At 41.5% G+C, this 14,853-nt stretch overlaps 2 protein-coding genes across 3 annotated transcripts in view; both read right to left on the reverse strand.

Moving 5' to 3' along the window:
• The window catches only part of LOC139731715 (2-iminobutanoate/2-iminopropanoate deaminase-like), a 34,575-nt gene extending 25,732 nt beyond the window's left edge, over window positions 1-8,843 (reverse strand). The window contains exon 1 of one of the 2 annotated variants that reach the window (XM_071642595.1): window positions 8,704-8,843. Coding sequence is in view for 1 of the 2 variants with exons in the window: in XM_071642594.1 (XP_071498695.1) it covers window positions 8,704-8,768 (65 nt within the window). In the remaining variant the exon portion in view is untranslated. The remainder of the gene's footprint in view (window positions 1-8,703) is intronic. The other variant, XM_071642594.1, reaches the window with a different exon arrangement.
• LOC139731714 (uncharacterized) lies at window positions 4,054-5,391 on the reverse strand. The gene has a single exon (XM_071642593.1). The coding sequence runs from the start codon at window positions 5,340-5,342 to the stop codon at window positions 4,323-4,325; it is 1,020 nt and encodes a 339-aa protein (XP_071498694.1). The 5' UTR covers window positions 5,343-5,391; the 3' UTR covers window positions 4,054-4,322.
• Window positions 8,844-14,853: the final 6,010 nt, after the last annotated feature.

The raw sequence follows: 14,853 nt of genomic DNA on the forward strand, positions 1-14,853 counted from the left end.
ATCAGACGCTTTCATGAAACAGGGTTTCAGCCTGTTAAAATTGAAAACATCTCGCAGGATTTCTCCCTTGAGAGTTGCCAGAATGTAGTGGGTCCTATCCAAAATCTCATGAATGACCAGGGGTCCAACCCATTCAGCTGCTATTTTTCGAGAGTTAGCAGTGAGGGAAGAGGATGTAGGCTTGTACAAATAGACTAGCTGACCTACTGAGTAGATCGGTGATTTGTTCAGTCTATTGGCAATCTCTGCATTCTGCTTGTTCTGTTGTTTTCTTTGCAGTGAAAGCATGGTCTGAGAAATGTGGTCAAATTTCTTTTTGAGATGGACCACATATTCATCATACGTCTGAGAAAGTCCATTCATGGGGTTGAAGGTCAAGTTGGTTAGATTTGGGGCATCTCGGCCAAAAACAAGTTCATAGGGGGAATGGTCACCTAAATGTGGAGAGGAAAAGGAGTTGTAGGCATAGCATGTGGTCGAGATGTATCTTACCCAGTCATTTCCAAATTGGTTAAGGTTGATTTTGAGAAAGTCAGAGAGAGTTCTGATATGTCGTTCTACTTGTAGGCTACCGTGATTGGCAACACTAATTACTTTCTTGTCAATGTTCAGTGCGTCACACAGTAAGGTCAGTAATTTGCCGGTCAGTGAGGCAGCAGCGTCGGTCACGATACATGATGGTGGTCCAAAAATACATATCACTTTTTGGATCAGTGCTTCGCATATTGTTTCTGCGTCTAGCGTCTTTAAAGGCGCACAAACAACAAATCGAGTGATTTCATCACAAATCACCATCAAGTGTCTGAATCCTGTCTGTGAACTTGGCATTGTCTTGAAGTCTAGACTAATACGTTGGAATGGTCTGTAAGAGTCGGGTATTCGCGTGTGAAAGGGTCTGTCCTTGTCTGGTTTGCCCTTGAATTGCTGGCAGCGCAAGCAAGCTTTGACATAATTGTTAATTCTGTCAAACATGTTGGGCATGTAGTAGTTGCGTCTAATTGTCAAGTAAGTCCGTTGGGTCCCTTGGTGGTTGCTAAGGAGGTTGTCATGGTGTTGGGAGATGATAGTGTCAGTCAAAGATTCTGGGATAGCTAGTTGTAGCCTGAAGTCATCGTCCTTTGTGAAGAAAAGTCTGAACAGTAGGCCGTCACACAAAATGTACTCTTCAGCCTTTAATTTCACTGTTTTGGCTGCTCTTTTGTCACTGGGTAGAATGTCATGTGACAAATAGTCATAAACAGGCTTGAAGAAAGGCGAGGTTTGCTGTTCAGTCATTAGTTGTCGCATGTCAATGGGAAGGTTGTAGTCTCTGATTATTTTCCGTTTGATCAAGTCAGTAAACTTGTCTAGCTCATGTTGTTTTGGAATGTGTCCAGCTACAATGTTGTTTACCTTAGTGGTCAGTGGCTTAGGCGGGGTATAGAGGTCAGGCGGTACTTCTCGGTATTGGTCGTTAGAGTTGTGCCGGTGTTGGTGTTGGTGGTCGTTATGTCTGTCAACTAATCTTGGTTCGTGAAGTTGAGGAGTAACAGGTGTATGTCGAGTAGGAGGTTGAGTGGAAGGGGCATGGTTGTCATGGGAACGTGTGTGGGAATGTGTAGTGACTGGAGTTGGGGCTGGGGGTGTGTTATGTTGTGGTTCTTGTCTCTGGTTGGTTGGTCGTGCATGTGTGTCATTTGTTTGGCCTAAGTTAGGTTTAGGGGGTGGACGTGGGGGAGGAGCTGTAGTAGTGGGAGATGCTTGAGGTGTTGGGTCACTGGCACGTGGAGGAAAAATGTCTGGGATTGTAACTCCCATCTGTTTTGCATATGCACGTGTCATGGGTCGTTCAACTGGCTGGACGGGGTGAAGAGTAATGTCACTCTCGCTAAACAAACTAAAGGAAAGGGGAATTACCTGATCTATTTCCGGGTGCTGTTCACTTGGAACACGGGAAAGAAAATCTGCTAAAACTAACTCTGTTCCTTTCTTGTAGCCAATCTTAAAGGAATATTCAGATAATTTGAGAAGAAGTTTCTGGAGACGTGTTGTGCATGGTTGTTCTTTTGACTTTAAAATTTGGACAATTGAACTATGGTCCACAAATGCATTGAATTCACATCCTTTCAATAGATGCTTAAATGCTGTCACATTGATCAAAAGGCCAAATAATTCCAATTCTGTAACACTGTATCTTTGACATGCGTCAGGTAAGACCTTTGAATAGTATCCAATGATTCTCTCTTGTCCGTTTATGATTTGGGTCAAGTACGAACCGGTTGCAGTCCGTGAGGTATCACTATACAAAGTGAAGCGTCCTGTGCTCTGGGGCATATGTAGTACTGGGGGATTGGTCATTAGATCCTTAATCTTGTTGAAGGCTTTTTCATGTTCGTCAGTCCACATGAATTTGTTTTTCTTCCTTGTCAGTTGGTGCAGGGGTTTAAGTATGGCCTGAATTTGTGGAAAGAATCCTGCCACATAATTCACTGCTCCAACAAGTCTCCTTACTTGTCTGGGGGTCTTAGGTCTAGTCATGTTACGTATGGAGGCACATCTGTTATTCATAGGTTGAAAACATGCCTCACCGTCCTTATTGATAGTAATCCTGTGTCCCATGTATTCTACGTCATTCCTGAACAGTTTGCACTTTTTCGGGCTGATTTTCAGTCCGTTGTCAGAAAGTGCTTTTAAGACCTGTGTCAAGTGTTGTTTATGAGTCGTCTTGTCGGGGCTAAATAAGATAATGTCGTCATGGTGGGCAATACAAAAGTCATGAGAGTAGGGAATTGTACCTAATATGTCGTCAATCTTGGCTTGAAAGAGTCCGGGGGAAACGTTAAGTCCTTGTGCTAGTCGTTTGTAGTAGTAGTGTTTACCTCCATGGTATGAGGCAATTCCGGTGTATTTTTGCGCAGATTTTGAGAGGGGTATGCAGTGAAAGGCGGATTTCAGGTCAATAACACTCATTACTCTAGTCTCTGCTTGTCCGATTCGTTTAAGGGTCTCTGTCAGTAGGGGAAAAGGGTGGTTTATTCGTCTGATTTTGGAGTTCAGATGTCTAAAGTCAGTCACAACACGTTTTTCCGATTTGTCCTTTTTAGCTACCAGTAGTACTGGTGATGTGTATGATTGTGGTCCGATTTCTAGTATTCCTAGCTTCACAAGTTTCGTAAGTTCCTTTTCAATCTGTCGTTTGTCGGGTTCTGTGGCAAAGTAAGGGCGTATGAAAAATGGTGTGTCGTCAGTCAATTCAATGTCGACTTCAAAGTCGGGGCAGCTGGAAAGTTCGCCGTACAAGGAAAATGCAGGCCTATTGTCTCTTAGTAATTGTCTTAATTGGTCCTTCTCAGTAGGGGACAGTATGCTGTTGTTTAAGTCAATGTGTTCTTTAATTATCTGGTCTTCAGTCATGCTTGCAATTGGGTCGCTGGGGTCAAGGTGGGGGTATCTCTTGAGGTTGTCTTGTCTAATCTGGTATCCATGGTTACCGTCTGGGCGTGGGGTAGAGAGTTGGGTGCTGTAAATATTGTCTGTGTGCTGGTCAATGAAGGTCACGTTCACCTTGTCAGTGGGAAGGGGCTCAGATACAGTTATGGGGCATGCCATGTCGAGGTATGCAATTGGTCTGCCTTTTGCAAATTGGAGGGGTCGGTCAGAAGTATTAGTCACTAGTATTTGAGTCCTGCCCTTCATCAATGTTACAACCATGGTAGAGGGGCAATGTCTACCAAGGTAGTCGTTTGCAGTCAGTATGACGTCAGTGTTACGGAATTGTGGCGGTGCCTGTCCCTGTAAGGTCATGAGCGTGGAGTCTTTAGGGTTGATAGTCACTTTGTTTGTCGGGGAGAAAGGTACTCGTTTCTGTTTGATCTTGAACCTGTTGTTCCTGAATGTCAAAGTCCCGTTTAAGTCCGATAGTGTATTCGTCCCTAAAATCAGGTCAACACCAACAAGATTCTCCACAATGAGGGCAGAAATTTCAAATTTGTGTCCCTGAATAGTGACTCGGAATGTAATTGCCGACTGCGATTGAAGGAACTGCCCGTTCCCTAATCTAAACCGTGTAGGGGCTACTTTTTGTCTTTTCAGGTTGGAGAGATGCGGGGTCGATTTCACGTACCTGTCCGAAATTAGAGTCTTAGTCGCGCCACTGTCAAACAGTATGAACATGTTCTTACCATTGTCTAGTCGTCCTTTAACAAAGTTTCGATCAGTTAATTGTAGATCTACATCGTCAGTCCCTAAGTAAGTCGATTTCAAGTTGGAGTCATGGTTGGGGTTTTGCCTGTGATTCTTACTACGGGAGGAGGAATAATGAGCGTTATTATTGTCCTCCCGCCCTAAAAATCCTGTGGGCGTGGTCCGTAGTATGGTTGTTGGTCGTAATGTTGTTGATGTTGATGTTGGTTGTGATAATAGTGTTGTTGTTGTTGTTGTTGTGCACGCATGTCAATGTCCCTTAGTCTTTTGCGACATTGTCGCCAAACATGTCCAGGTATGAGGCAATAGTCACAAATAATGGAGCGTTTTTCATTGCGCCTGGTATAGTGCGGCACGCGGTCATTGGGATGGGGGCTACGAGTATGGCTGCGATGGCGGTTGTTTGTATATTGGTGGTCGCTACGATATGGGCTTCTGCCCGCACTGTGCTCGCGCTTGCGACCTCTGCTGGAGGACCTCGAGTGGGGCGGTCCCCGTCCTCTGTCACGAGTCCGTCCTCGGGTCTGGTCAAGTGTGTCAAGTTTAAGGGAGTTGAGGTCGTTCTTTAATCGGTCTATTTCGCTCTGAGTGGCGAAGGTCAAGTCTTTAGTCATAGGTTGTTTGTCTTTTTGTATGTCTAGGTACAGCTGCGCTTTAGTAGCTATTTCGTCACAGGTCTGAGTAGTAGTCGATGCCGACATGAGGACGGCGGCACGGCAGTCATGGGGTAATGAGTCCAAAAGTCTATGTCTAATTTGGGTTTCCCCATAGTCAATGTAGGAGGCTGCTACACGGAGTCGTTGTAGGAAAGCCTCAGTACTCTCGCCGTCAGTCAGGTGTAGAGTGTTAAAGTCGTGTACGTTGGCAAAGTCTGATTTAGCAGGGCTAAATCGTCGTACAAATGCTTCACGCAGGTCACTGAATGTCTGAAAGGTTTGTCCGTCAATCCAAAGTCGTGCTTGACCTTGGAGGGTTCGTTTGAATGTCTTGAGTATTTGGTCGAAAGAAGTGGGTTTTGTTACGTCAATGTTATGGGCGTCAAGGTAGTCAAGAAATGTCAGCATGTGGGCTGTTGCATCGTCGCGGTCAAGTTTGTCCCCCGAGAAGCGGGCAGGTAGAAAGTCAGTTTGTCTGAGTGTGGTCGTGGTGGTGGTAGTCATTGTTGATATAGTTGTGTCAGAGTTGGTCTTACTTAAACAAAAAATTAGAAGGTAGGCGTACGCGTTCCTTACTACTTGGTGAACAAATACAATATATACAATCTACAAATCTAACTTAATGTAACACAACTCTCATACAAATACAATGCACGCTCTCTCACACTGGAACAATGAAATGTGATTGGTTTCACTTACCGATCGGGTCAGGCCAGAGAAGAACAGATGAATTGAATGCACAAATAAAAACTTCACAATAGATGTCAATTTGAATATGTCAGTGCCAATCCGGGGCTTGTTATAAGGGAGTCAACATAACGTAGAATGTCAGTGTCAGAAAGTCATTGTTTGGTCCTTGTCCAGTGGTGTCCAGGGTTGTTAATGTGATGACAGCTTTCAAAGCGATGGTGATGATCAGGCGGTGATGTTGGCGGTGACTTCCACTGGTCCAGAGAGGGAAATGATTGTGATGATGGTGATTATGCTGGTTGCGATGACGTTTATTGATGATGGTGCGGAGATGAAGATGGCGGAGATGAAGATGGTGGCGATGTCGATGTTGATGCTGATGGTGATGATGGCGGCTGGTGTTGCGATGATGTTGTATTTCTTGAGGTCATGGAAGTGGCGCTCATCTCATTCTGGAGAGCAATGTCGTCGAAGTCAGTCGGGATAAGTCATCTTGGGTTCGGTCACGCCAGAGGAGAACACGTCATGCAGTCGAAACACGTGATTATTCGATGTACCATTATATGTTGAAGTCCACGGTCATGCTGTGCTGTCCGTTGTTGTCCGTTTTTCACATAAGGACAATGGTGGCAGATGATGTGATATATGCCATCATATATCAGATGTGGTACTTATAAGCTCTCAGTTCTGCTGCACAGACTTTCACAGCAAGGAGACAAGTTCTGATCTCGGGAAGCTGAAACTTTCGTTGGCCACAGCAACAGATGTCAGTCGTATTCTTATTCTCGGAGCGCCGGGTTCTCAGGCGGATAGTGTCGCAAGTCATGAACAATTGTTAACAGTCAGTGTTCTGTCACAACTGCTGTACGTGTTGAATTGTTCAAATCAAACCGGGTTCTCCACCATGTTGTGTAGCGGATGTTTTGCTACTTGGGATCGGTTGATATTAATTCTGAGAGGTACACATCACAGTAAAAATGATTGGCGACACAGTTCATTTGAGTTTCCATGTGCACTTTATTTGAGAGGCGTTTTGGAGGCGATCCTCTCTCTTTGAGCGTCAGAATCCAAGTCTTCTTCTCTGCATGTTCTACCACTTGTAATTCACTTCATACATTCAATCATGAGTATTACACTGTTGGTTACACACTATGAATGGATGAATGGGGGTGGAGTCTTCATGTTAAAGAGGGGTTTTAATTGGGCAAAACTTTGGTTGTTATAGGAACAAAGGCGGGACTAGTTTTATAAAGGAGGTAGTATTCTTGGATTTGGAATGAACAACAATTCTAAGTAATCAATGGGGGAACGGCAGGATGTTTAGGTTTGGCTTAGCCTGGTCGTAAATTAGGTGGGGCTAGAAGTACCCAAGGGATGATGAAGGTCGATGACTCACTGGATGAGGTGGAGAGTATTGGTAGGGGTCATTGACTGGTGGAGGTGAACTGGTGGTGTATATCCAGTCATCAATAGAATGGGAGGGGGTAGTGATAACTTTGTGTATTATTACACAACAATATCACGCTGGCTAGTAACCAATTGCACCGCATCCAGCTGCTCGTAGCTAGCTAGTAAAACTACACCATGTTCGTGCTCTGTACAATCCTATGGCAAGAAGCTTTACATGAGGGATATAATACCAAATATTGCATCATATGTACCTTGCCATACTGTAGTACACACGTATTGTGTAAAGGCCGAACAACAAGCTGTGCTTCACTGGGACAATGGGGTCCCAAACCTATCATTCTGAATTTTTGCAGTTATGTCTTGTACTTTTGTTATGTTTGATTTGGTTTGAATAAACGGAAGTGAACTGAACTGAACAATCATAGGTCTAACTTGTTAGACCCAAACCGCAGCAGCGATCCCAATAGTGAATACATACCCCCGCGCCGGGCTTTAGACCTATCCATGGCATATAGGCCATACCCGATACCCTAGCCCCGGAGACCGCGCCGCCAGGCGTGGTCCTGGCGGCTTCCCCGCAGTTTCGCTTATGTTAGTTCCTAAGTATTCTGTGCGCTTGTGCAAGTGATTGTGAATTCTGTGAACATCGGTGAGCTGCATATAAGACATCATTTTGTGCATCACAAGCAATGAAATGCATCAAACAGTCGCCGATGATAGTCATTTAGGTTTCATCGACCCATGTAAGTATTCCTAGTAGTTTCTGTTGAAAAATTAAGGAAGTATAGCGCCGCAAAGGCACCCGTTTGTTCAACATGAAGATCTTTTATGGGAGCACGGCGCAGCCGCCACACGCAGTGTGGCGGCTGTCGCAGTTACCGATACCCTTGACCGAAAGATCGGTCTGTATCTGTCCGTCGGGGAATGTTCCGCGGAGACTGCGTCTGGCTTCACGGATCCCCTCCGTATACAGACCGAAGTCAATGATTGCGGCTCCTGTGTGGAGCAGTCGCGCACAGATCAAACGTTACGATAAACCAAATTTCAGACAGCTTTTTTACATTCAAACAAGTATGACATGACATGACACATTATGCAGCAATATTTGGGATAAATTTCTCACATTGTGCAATCGAAATACTCACATAACCTCGGTTATAATGCAGAAATTTTATCGATATCGCAACATCGCCGTTCGCGAGCAGTAAGTCGCCATTTTGAATCTGTAACAATTGCTAAGCCAATCACATGCGAGGTACTTGTTTTAGTAAAACAAATACGTAGAAACTACCTCGCATGTGATTGGCTAATAGATTCATAGTGTATGTTTCTGCAGTTTGAATGTGACGACGCGACAGGCTGTGTTTTACGTTGAAAATTCTCCTAAAATGTTGGATTATTCATTAATCTGGTGAGTGTAACGTATTCTTAAAAAAATAATTTCACCATACAAGCTTAAATTTGCCGACCTAGGGCCGTGAATTAGACGCAATCGAGAAGGGTGAGGTACCTCACCCAATTTTCCATAGAGACAGTGGTTAAGAACATCCACACAGCAATGGGTACTGCAACCTTCCGTCTGTCTACGGAGGACAGCGTTAATGGCAAAATATAAAAGAGTCCTCCGGACAGACGGATCTTTCTGTCTACCGATACCCCTGCCCTGGCATAATTTACTCGGTATATTCGTACATTGATATCCATTACCGGTAACAACTAGCATTCAATTACAAGTCAAGGCATTCTACCTTGACTTTTCACCAACCTGTACGGCCCTATGGCCTGCGGACACGTCGTACACTGTACTATTCTTCGTACGATTCCTGCCATCACATCCGAGTTCAGGAATTTACTTTGAAAATCCTCAGCTAGCAGCTCTTGACTTCGGTCATGTCACGGGATCATAGGGGATCTGCGCGAAATGAACGTAACGTACGTCAGTAGCAGTGCATGCATAGTTGGTGTACATGCACATTTTGGGATGCAAACCGCCGGGTGATCGATAGAGGGCGTATTTTGCCTCCGTTTCATTTCAAGGGGCTTGAGGATAAAAGATGAATTCAGAACCCCGCACGCATAATGGCATATAGAAGTAGAATTCCTGCCTAATCATGAAATATGATTGAAGAATAATGTTTTTTACTTTCCAATCTATAGTCCATCAATGTTCACAGGCTATTTTATGACCGTATGCAAGCCTAATTGTGTCCTAGCCAAGTAGTGCTTGTGTGCACAGAATGACGTGGGTACTGCTCATGATATCAAGGCCACTTTCTCTCCCTCCCCCTCTCACCCTCTCTCTCTGGCCTCCCTTCTCTCGCTTTCTTCTTTTTAATCTTCTTCTTCTTCTTCTTCTTCAATTTCTTCTTCTTCTTCTTCTCCTCCCCCTCCTTCTTCTCTTTCTTTCACCTTCAATTTGGCCCGTGAAGAGAATTTCAGTTCCATCTTATGCTTTCAAGTCACCCTTGTTTTTGGGTTTTTCACGTATAGACTAATATCCACAATCATGATGAAATAATATATTCCGTGGACAAAATGAAACAGATCCATAATAAAATCTTTATGAATGGTTCAAAACTGGTAAGGGCAGACTTTTTCACTTTTGTATTTTTACCAAGTTGACGTATGAATTATAGCCATCAGCACCGTCATGTAAGTTATATTGTCTTTTATTCCTTGTGCCTATGCGACTGACTGTAAGTTGTTCTGACTTATTATTTACCAAGTTCAGCATCATCCTTCTTGGATTTTACACGTAAACGGGTGTAGTACGCAATGGAGCCCGAAGGCGGACATTAGGATGCAAGCCGCTGGATCGTCCGGAGCGTATACTAGTAACACGTGGCCGTATAGAGAAAATTCTGCCTCCCTTTCATTTTCTTCTTTTTACAGGGCATACAAGGTTCAGATGTATATAGGACCTTGTTTTGTCATACAGAAGTATCATTTCTAAGGAAGTATGATAAAAATTGAAGAAATGCCTTTTTGGTTCCAGATTGTTGTCCCTCAAAGTTCGAGCTAACTAATGAAAGTATATGCAGGCCTAACTATAAAACGTACCGTAGTCACAAAGCGCTTTTTAAGCGCTTCTTCCCTCCATCCCCCCTCTCTTCTCTCACTCTCCGTTAACGGGCCCTGTTGGCTGTATAGACCCCTTATGTAATATCATTCGAATGATATGAATATCTATTCCATTATTCATATACTAGGAGGTTCTCTTCTTTTGATAATGTATATGGTATATACTATTGCCGTGTGGTAGGCCTGTACATGGTACCATAATTCTCCCAAGAGAATCTATTTAAGGAACGCAATTTCCTGATAGACTGAATTTTCCTTATCATATTTTAGTCATATTACAGAGTTAATTTCATATTTTTATGTTTATCTGCACACATATTAAAGAGGTGTTGATTGTTTGAGTGATGCCTCTCTCCCGGCGCCCCCCCCCCCCCAAAAAAAAAAAAAATGTTTTGGCAGAATTTCTGCATGTACAAAGGCTGTAATGATAGAAAAGATCTGACCTGTATTGATTATTTCCCAAATCTCCAAATTTCCAAATGCAATAGAAGAGTTAATGTTAAAAAAATTTGTGAGTAAACCACACATACACAAACAAAATCCAGTCTCTACAACTGTGACAAATTGATTCCCCGGGTATCCGGGCCATCGTGGACAAAAGCACACTGGACTTCATGATGCAAGTGCACTGATAAAACGCTCCCTGTGTTTATTGCGAAATATATTGGGTACATATACCGGTATGAATGCAGAAGAACGGATATTAAAGAGAGAGAGAGAGAGAGAGAGAGAGAGAGAGAAAGAGAATAGACACACTGTTATCTGGTACAATAAAAGTTATATCTGAGGAAAACTTTGTTTTTCAGATTATTTTCTTAAAAATATGATTTCTGTATGAGTTCTTAATGCTTGTAAAAAAAGATGACTTGATTGAGACAATAAAACGGAACCTAATTCGGTTGTATATCATAAGATTTCAATAAAGATAATTTTAATTTGTTCTTAAAAGAATTCAAAGTTTGTGCTGATACTATAAGTCGTTGGGAAGTGAGTTTCAATACTTTGGCCCATGTTAGATAAAAGGTGTGCTGAACCAGTAAAGTCCTAAAAAATGGCAAATGGAATTCATTGGATCGCCTTGTTGGACGGATTGATTTTTTGAAAACATTGTTTAAAATACATCTGGAAGATTATTTTTATCATAATTATACATAAATTGTCCTAAATCAAACAAATATAAATCTTTGATTTTGAATATTTCATTTTCAAAAAATAACGGATCAGTATGAGACAAAAAAGCAGTGTGACATATAATACGCAATGATAGCAGAAGTAATTTATCCAAGAGTGTTTGATGTTTTTCCCCCATACAAGAATACCATAATTTAAATAAGGCAATATGAGGGATGAATATAATGTAAGCAGGGACGACAAAGGAAGACAAAATTTAATCTTGTTAATTATACCTATATTTCGTGAAATAATCTTAGATATATATCCTCGGCGAGGGAGCGAAGCGACCGAGCGGGGGTATTTATAAACGGTAGGGACTTTTAGTAAAAACAGAGTACAAAATTTCTAGGAAATGACACAGAGTGGAAAACTCTAGTGCGAAGGATTATGATTATAACATTATGTACATTATGTGACAGGGAAAATGTAAGGTTTATCAAAGGCATGTTTCATGGGGCACTCTCGAGGACGCAGGGCTATACCATCTATACACTAAATTTACTCATAAGTAAATATCAGTGTATAGATATCATAATGTATATTAATGATGAATTATGATTTTCCCCAAAATTTTGCATTTTCAGTTATGAAATTGACTTTTAGACAATAAAAGTGCCTGTATTGTTCATTTTGGTCTTTAAATAATCTATTAATTACTTGTGACAGGGGGCATGGGGGGGGGGGGCAAAACGAGTTTTTGCCCCCCCCCCAAAAAAAAAATAATGATAATAATTGGGGGGGAGGGCAAGTGCCACCCCTGCCCCCCCCCCCCCCCCACCCCGCGTCCGGCGCCTTTTAGGCCCTAGGTCTATGCACCACCACTTCCCTGAAAATTCATATTTCTATGTTTTTTGTTGGAAGTTGTCCAAATATGCAACCTCTCTTCTGAGTTCATCATAGATTGCCTATAAAAAGTGGAGTCACAATCGTTTGTTAGAGTTCGCATTAGATTTTCACATAGTAACTGTACAAAGCTGAGCACAATTTCAGAATTGCTTTGTGACATCTTTTGCACGTCACAGAACAAGCAGTGACGTTTTTTTCTTCAAATAGTACTCCCTGGAGTGTCAAACATCCCAACATTCTGACATATACGTAACTACTACAGGGATCGACACTAACTTTTATTTTTGGTGGCCCGATCGGACCACCAAAATCGTTAATTTTTACTTTTGGGGCGCCCGAAAGTAAAATCTGGTGGCCCGAAAAAAAATCAAGAAAAACATAAGAAATACTAAATCGGTCCTACTGAACGTAGAAAATGAAATATTAAGTATTACTGAAGTGATACATGTACCCATGTCTAAAATAAATGAAGAGAAAATTCAATCATCTTACCGTTATTCTGAGTTCTAAGATTTAGCAAATAGGCTTATAGATTATTATAAAAGTTGATGCCTATTTAGGTGGTCAAAACTTACGTTTGAAACGATAGAGTGGGAGCATTTGCAGACATTTGTGAACATCCGACATCTGTTTTGGCATTATAAAGAGCTGGAAGTTACCGTTATTCATTTCTGATTGTAAAAGCAATAATTATCCAACATTTACTAGTATTTTAACACCGTACGGAGCCGAATGTTACTATTAATTTTTTTTTTTTCAAATGTAAAAGCAAAGAACTGACATTCATTTTAGCATCTTACGGAGCTGAATGTTATCCTTATTCATTTCTGAACGTGAAAGCAAACATCCCCAATTTATTTTAGCATCTAACTGAGCCGATTGATACCGTTAGTCATTTCCAAATGTAAAAGCAATAATCTGTTATTCATTTTAGCATCGTACGGAGCAGATTACCGTTATTCATTTTAAAATTAAAAAAGCAAACATCCAACATTTGTTTTATTATCGTACGGAGCCGAATGTTACTGCTGTCCACTTCCGAAAGTGAAATGAATTATCTGACAATTTAGCATTGTACGGAGCCGAATTTTATTGTTTTTCATTTTTGAACGTCAAGGCAGACATCAAACATTAAATATTCTACCATCAAACGCAGCTGAAAGTTACTGTTATTCATTTCGACATGTAATAGCAAATATCCGACATTCATTTTAGCATCGTATGGAGCAGAATATTACTGCTATTCACTTCTGAACGTAAAAGCAATCATCTGACATTTATTTTAGCATCTTCCTTAGCCGAATGTTATTGCTATTTACTTTCGAAAGTAAAAGCAAACATCCGACATTATTTATTTAATCATCATTCGGGGTTGATAATCATTGTTATTCATTTCCGAACGTCAAAGGGCAAGGGATCATTCCACATTTATTTTAGCATCTTCCGCAGCTGATCTGTTATTGCTATTTACTTCAAACCTGAACGTGAACTTCCGATATTTATGTTACTATCTATATGGAGTTGAATATTATTGTTGTTCATTTCCGAATGTCAGAGCAAAATTGATATCCGACATTATAATTTTAGCATCTTCCGGAGCTGAATGTTGTTGCTATATACATTCGAACATAAAAGCAAACATGAGACATTATTCTTATCATTCACCTGAACGTGAACATCCGGTATCTATTTTACTATCTATATGGAGTTGAATATCATGTTTATTCATTTCCGAACGTCAAAGGGATCATTCGACACTTATTTAGCATCTTCTGGAGCTGAATGTTGTTGTTATTTACTTTCCAACGTAAAAGCAAACATCCGGCATTTATTTTCTCATCCTACGGAGTTAAATATTATTAATATTCATTTCCGAACGTCAAAGCTAACATTCCACAATTTTATTTCAACATCTTCTGGAGCCGAATGTTATCCTTATTCATTTCCGAACGCAAAACCAAATATCCGACACTTCTTTTAGTATCATACGGACCCGAATATTACCGTTATTAATTTCCAAAATAAAAAGCAAATATCCGGCATTTATTTTCTCATCGTACGGAGTTGAATGTTATTAGTATTCATTTCCGAACGTCAAAGCTAACATTCCACATTTATTTCATCATCTTCTGGAGCCGAATGTTATCCTTATTCATTTCCGAACGCAAAATCAAACATCCGACACTTATTTTAGTATCATACGGAGTCGAATATTACCGTTATTCATTTCCAAAATAAAAAGCAAACATCTGACATTTATTTTAGCATCTTACGGGGCCGATTGTTTCCGCTGTCCATCTACAAAAGTAAAGGCAATTATCCGACTTTTTGGTGGCCCGATTGGGCCACCAAAATCTTCATTTCTGAAATTTTGGTGGCCCGACGCGCGTTTTTGGTGGCCCCGGGCCACCGGGCCACCGTTAGTGTCGAGCCCTGTACTAGAATTAAAACTACCTACATAATCGGTGATAGTCATGCTATAATCAGTATATAGGTGCTTGCAAGAGATGCCCTTCCTTTCAACCAACGAGAGAGCAAGGTGTATTGATCCAAAGTGAGCGAGAGGGCGGCCTTTAAAAGTTCGCCCAATGCCGTAGTTCGCCGCCCGGTCCGATTTACATGCGGTAAGCACTATCTGGGCACCCGTCCCTCTTCATCATGAATATTCATCATCTACATGTATCCGTAATACCGTGGAAATACATAATTTTTTCATTTCCCGGCAGCGTTTTTACATTTCTCGGCAAAACTGAACATTTTTACATCTCCCGGCGAGACTTTTTAACATTCCCCGTTGATGCAATTTTTCGAGATT

The sequence above is a fragment of the Diadema antillarum genome, unplaced genomic scaffold, assembly GCF_040938485.1.
Source record: "Diadema antillarum isolate AM-2024a unplaced genomic scaffold, OU_Dant_1.0 seq00000383_RagTag, whole genome shotgun sequence".
NCBI classification, from domain to species: domain Eukaryota; kingdom Metazoa; phylum Echinodermata; class Echinoidea; order Diadematoida; family Diadematidae; genus Diadema; species Diadema antillarum.